The 5,612-nt window shown below is 43.7% G+C and overlaps 1 protein-coding gene across 1 annotated transcript; it reads left to right on the top strand.

Annotated features, from left to right (window-relative positions):
- The first annotated feature begins 1,184 nt into the window (after window positions 1-1,184).
- LOC127325794 (AP2/ERF and B3 domain-containing protein Os01g0141000) lies at window positions 1,185-2,697 on the top strand. The gene has a single exon (XM_051352615.2). It carries the CDS (start codon window positions 1,370-1,372, stop codon window positions 2,432-2,434), a length of 1,065 nt encoding a protein of 354 aa, XP_051208575.1. The 5' UTR covers window positions 1,185-1,369; the 3' UTR covers window positions 2,435-2,697.
- Window positions 2,698-5,612: the final 2,915 nt, after the last annotated feature.

Here is a 5,612-nt window from a genome sequence, read left to right as displayed (position 1 = left end):
AAAATCTTGTTTTTATTTTTCAGAAATATATTATTTAAAATACAAATATTAATCAATTCTAAGGGATAATATATCTTACTCATTCTTTCACTGTTCTCTGCACTTCCTTTTGAGTGTGCAAGCCTTTTTTTTACACCTTCAGTAATATAATGTGAAGTATCATAATTTAGTTACATAACCTAAACTCAAAGTGCATGATAAATTAATGTAAGTTGAAGTACTTTCTATTTCCTATCTTTCTTATTAGTGCTTAAAGTTGAGAACATGAGAGGAGATAAACATAAAAACATAGTGTATATATACTTTATGTTCTTCTAAGAACTACAAATTAGCCGTTCAAGGACCTATATAATAACTATGTGATTGAAGAAAAGTCAATAGTATTTGAGTCACTAATCTTATGCTAGTGTGAAAGCACGTTGTTTCTAGAGCGGGAGGATCAAAGGAAGGTCCCAGTCAGAAAGAACAAATGCACAAGACTAAAGACTAGAAGAATAAAATGAGAAAACTACTAACTTTTGCAAGATAGATGACGTTTTGGATTTAAATTTTATAGTCGCGAAAGAGATGCTTTCAGCATATATCCTCTCAGGATTAAGTAAGTAATTAGTGTAAATATAGTGGCTTTTGTGGCATTTTCCCACGATAAAATTTAACTATACTAATAAATAAAAACATTTTGTTTATTTACCTGTTAATTTAACTATACTAATAAATATAGTCGCTTGTTATGTATTTTGGAACACGAGTTACCTGTTAATTTATTGGATAAGTATCAACAAGCATATGAATTTACAGAAAGAATATTCTTCATACATATCCTCTAGTCAATTTTACTCATTTCGGTGGGTTAAAGATAGCCAGTATGTTGTACTGCTTGCATGTTGTAGTACCATCATCAGGTACATTGCATCAACCCATACATCAACATCCAAGTTGCTAAAATAAAATAACATGACATCGAGCTCCCCTCGCGACACGCCAGAAAACTCATATGTAATATGGACCTTTCAGAGGGTGCAAAACATGCAAAATCCCCACTCCAAATCACAATCACTTTAAAATTGAACACATATACTCTACCAAATATATGCCCCAAGATATTACTCCCATGTACACATGTACAAGCATCCAAAATAGAAACACCACAATAGCTATATATACACCAACACATGTGTACACCCCCAATATCAACCACCTCATCATCATCATATTGTCCAGCCCTAGCTTGAACAGCAACTCACCATACACACAGAACACGAATTATTTTTCATATGTACCTAGCTAATTAGCTAGTACCACTATCACAGCTCACACACACAAGACACACAGACCCACAGACCCAAGAAACCAAGAAAAGCAGTAAGCCATGGGGGTGGAGATCCTGAGCTGCACGGCGGAGCACTCCTCCCAGTACTCGTCCGGCGCATCCACGGCCACAACGGAGTCCGGTGCCACGCGTCCACCCACGGTACCGAGCTTTCCCGTCGCCGTCACCGACGAGGCCGTGACCTCGCGGCCGGCGTCGGCGCAGTCGTCGTCGTCGTCGCGGTTCAAGGGCGTGGTGCCGCAGCCCAACGGGCGGTGGGGCGCGCAGATCTACGAGCGCCACGCGCGCGTCTGGCTCGGTACGTTCCCCGACGAAGACACCGCCGCGCGCGCCTACGACGTGGCCGCGCTTCGGTACCGCGGCCGCGAGGCCGCCACCAACTACCCCTGCGCGGCCGAGGCGGCGGAGCTCGCTTTCCTGGCGGCGCACTCAAAGGTCGAGATCGTCGACATGCTCCGCAAGCACACCTACGCGGACGAGCTCCGGCAGGGCCTGCGCCGCGGCCGCGGCATGGGCGCGCGCGCGCAGCCGACGCCGGCGTGGGCGCGGGAGCCCCTCTTCGAGAAGGCCGTGACCCCGAGCGATGTCGGCAAGCTCAACCGCCTCGTGGTCCCCAAGCAGCACGCCGAGAAGCACTTCCCGCTGAAGCGCTCGCCGGAGACGACCACCACCACCACCGGGAAGGGCGTGCTGCTCAACTTCGAGGACGGCGAGGGGAAGGTGTGGAGGTTCCGGTACTCGTACTGGAACAGCAGCCAGAGCTACGTGCTCACCAAGGGCTGGAGCCGCTTCGTCCGGGAGAAGGGCCTCGGCGCCGGCGATGCCATCGTCTTCTCCTGCTCGGCTTACGGGCCGGAGAAGCAGTTCTTCATCGACTGCAAGAAGACCACGCCGATGGCCAGCCGCACGGCATCGCCATCGGTGTCCCCTCCACTGGAGGGGACGGCGAAAGTGGAACAAGTCCGTGTGGTGAGGCTGTTCGGCGTCGACATTGCCGGAGCGAAGCGGGGGCGACCGGCGGAGCAAGGGCCGCAGGAGTTGTTCAAGAGGCAATGCATGGAGCACGGCCAGCGCTCTCCTGCCCTAGGTGCCCTCGTCTTATAGCATCTGCACATACACCCTCTTCTTGATGTTGTTGTTGTTGTCACACGATATATGTTGATTTGTTCGTGGAATAGAGTAATTATGTCCCTCAATTTTGCATAGAACCCAGCTTTAAGGAAGATTGCAGAACTGAGATGTATGTAATTATGTGTGTTTTGTGTAAACCATTAGGGGTTCTAGGCGCTAGAGATCATAATAATCCTAAGATCTTGGGTATCTATATGTGCTACCATTACATGAATAATGAAGTTCCACTTTGCCAATCTAAACAGATGTGTTTTTGGTATGTTTGGGTGAAAATTTGTTCAATACTTAGCAATTTAGCATACATGTTGGCAAGGTAAATTTAATTACACCAACTGATATTCCCTCAAAATATATATAATCAAGCAGTGAGAAATGTTTTCCAAAGCAGTATTGTGCGTACATTTATGGAACAATTTGGGGATTGGGAGCTTAGATGGGAGATAAATTTGAATTGCTTGCTGGTCTAGGATTATATTTTTTCCAATATGATTTGCTTAGCTCACCCAAATGGCTAAAGTTTTGTGCATTGATATCTTCATTTGGGCATATATTGCATGGATCATCAATTTGATCAGTCATCCTGTCTACATCTTGACTTATGGTCAATATCTCATTCCAAGTTGCTTCAAATTCATCATTCCAACTTTTAGTATTCTCATATAACAAAAAATGGGCAAATTAATTTAATTATAAATTTAAATAGTTAATATATTCCATTTGTTTCTACGATGTGCAAAAGATCCTTTTGTTTCTTTTTGAAGCTTAAATAGTGGGAAAGGCTCCAACTGCAACTTTTACATATCATAATAAAGGTATTTACATATATTTACTAAGGATCATAGTACAAGATAAGCAAAAAGATTCAGATTTGAGCTTGGAACCAGTCCTTACACTTCTGGGAATATTTTCTCTTGATTCTGTGGCTAACAAGCCAATTCCACAAAATTTATTTCTATGCAGCTATTGAAGCTTGGTTCTTTGTTCTTGAAGATTTTTTTTGTTCCTTACTAGCCAAATTGCCCAATCCATGAAGAAATGAGCTTGAATCTTAGCCTTCATATCTTGAAATGCTGTGTATACTGGTAGATTGATTCTTCTTTGAGGACAAACAAAATCCCAGCATTTTCTAGCAAAATGGCATAATGAAAAAGATCCTTTTGTTTCAGATCCTACTATAACTTAACCTTTAGTCTAAAGATTGTTTGTCAAAATTCTGATATTAGTCCAACCTACTGCTCTTGGATTGTGTTCTTTGTTGAAGAGCATATATAACACTGGAAATTTGTATATTGATGACCACTGTAAAATGAGCTATAGGAGATTTACCCCAAGGAAAGCTAGCATACTGGGAAATCTATCTAGGTTGTCATGGATAATAGTAAGTAATACTTTTGAGTTTCTTGCTGGTCTTGGAATGTGTTACAGTCTGTTAGTCGTTTACTTGCATGGATAGCATTTGAAATTTAAATTTCTATCTCATGTTTTGCAAGAAGTAATACACAACCAGTATCAAAGAGGTATTTCTATGCTATAAAATATGTTATCTGTACTAACATTTTTCTATTAATGATATCCATGTTAGTAATACTAGCAGAATTTGGAACTTAAGGTATTTGTCTCTATTACTCATATTTTTAAGAGTCTACAACTTAAACTTCAGATATAAACTATTTCACAGGGATTGATGAAAGCGTCTGTTAGGTATTAATTTTTTTAATTCACAATGTGCAAAGATAATATTATGGTCAGATAGATGATATATTATTATAATATTTATTAGGAGTAATATTTTCATAAAATTCCAAATTTACAAAATTTGACTAACATCTTGGTCGCAAAAGGAATAGTCAGCTGCATATGGAGCACCATGTCAAATTTAAGGGTGTGTTCGGTTTGGGAATAGAGAGGAATGGGATGGAACGGTTCTGCACTTGGAGGCCATTCTAGTGTTCGGTTGGGGTCATGGAACGGAACCAACCGGTTCCCCCGAAGAGAATATTCGTGCTAGATGCGGAATTGCCTCGTTCCACCAAATCGGTGGAACCGCGAGGAACGCGGCTCGCTAACAACTGTGTCAAATAATCGCTAACCATCTCTCACGGGCGAGCACACTGCAGCGCCGGCGCCAGGCAGGGCGGCGCGATGCACACAGGCGGCGGCGGCCACAGGAGGCGGCGGCCACAGGCGGCGGTGGCCACGGAGGCGGCGGCAGAGCGTGAGCATGCCGGGCGGCGGCGGCCACGACGCACGCGCGAGGCGGCCGGCGGCTGGCTCCGATTTGGCCCCAATTTTGGGGACTGCAGCGCCGGGCGGGTGGGCAGCAGGCACGGTGGCGGCGCTGGGAAGCTGCAGGCGGCGGAGCGATGCGAGCGGGGGCGGCGCTGGGAAGCTGCAGGCAACGGCGGCGCTAGGCGGGGTGGGCTGCAGGCGGCGGCGGCGCTAGGAAGCTAGGCGGCGCAAGCTATCTAGATTTAACCTGTGTAATTTGATTTTGGAAAAAAGTTGTGCAAATATTTTGAGCCAAAACAGCCCATTAATCACAATTATTAGCATTTTAAGCACGATTGTGGCTATTCCGTTCCGTTCCCAATTCCTCCAACCGAACACAATATGGAACCATTCAATTCCTCGTTTTTTCTGAACCGAACACGGGGTCGGAACCGTCCCGTGACCTCGGAACGAAACCATTCCATTCCATTCCTCCTCGTTCTAGAACCGAACACATCCTAAAAGGGAGTATATTTATGAGCAGACAGAGTACATAAGAAATGTTCTTTTCTCTAATTCTTATGTGAAATATGTTCACCTGCATAGATCATATGAAATAATGCAATATAATTATAGGCATGCCACATGCTATAATGTGTTCATTATAATGTGTTCATTTTGGAGTATATTTTTTGCTGCTTCATTTTCTGCATCGTGCAAATTTGGTTATATTTTTTACATGCAAAAAATTGTCACCTTTCTACAAGTTGCACATGGTCAACCATGTTTTGCGTGTGAATAAGGTTTTTGAGGTCATTCTTACATGCACAAACGTGGCATTCCGAAATGTGTGAGCCAGTACATATTATGTGGTCTATCTACCTATACGTATATTCGGTCTGATCTGTTGTACTTGATCAAATTATATTTTGTAAATAGGAAT

This window comes from Lolium perenne, chromosome 3, assembly GCF_019359855.2.
Source record: "Lolium perenne isolate Kyuss_39 chromosome 3, Kyuss_2.0, whole genome shotgun sequence".
Classification (NCBI taxonomy): Eukaryota; Viridiplantae; Streptophyta; class Magnoliopsida; order Poales; family Poaceae; genus Lolium; species Lolium perenne.
The sequence above is the reverse complement of the archived record's forward strand: the minus strand, read 5'-3'. Positions and strand labels throughout refer to the sequence as shown.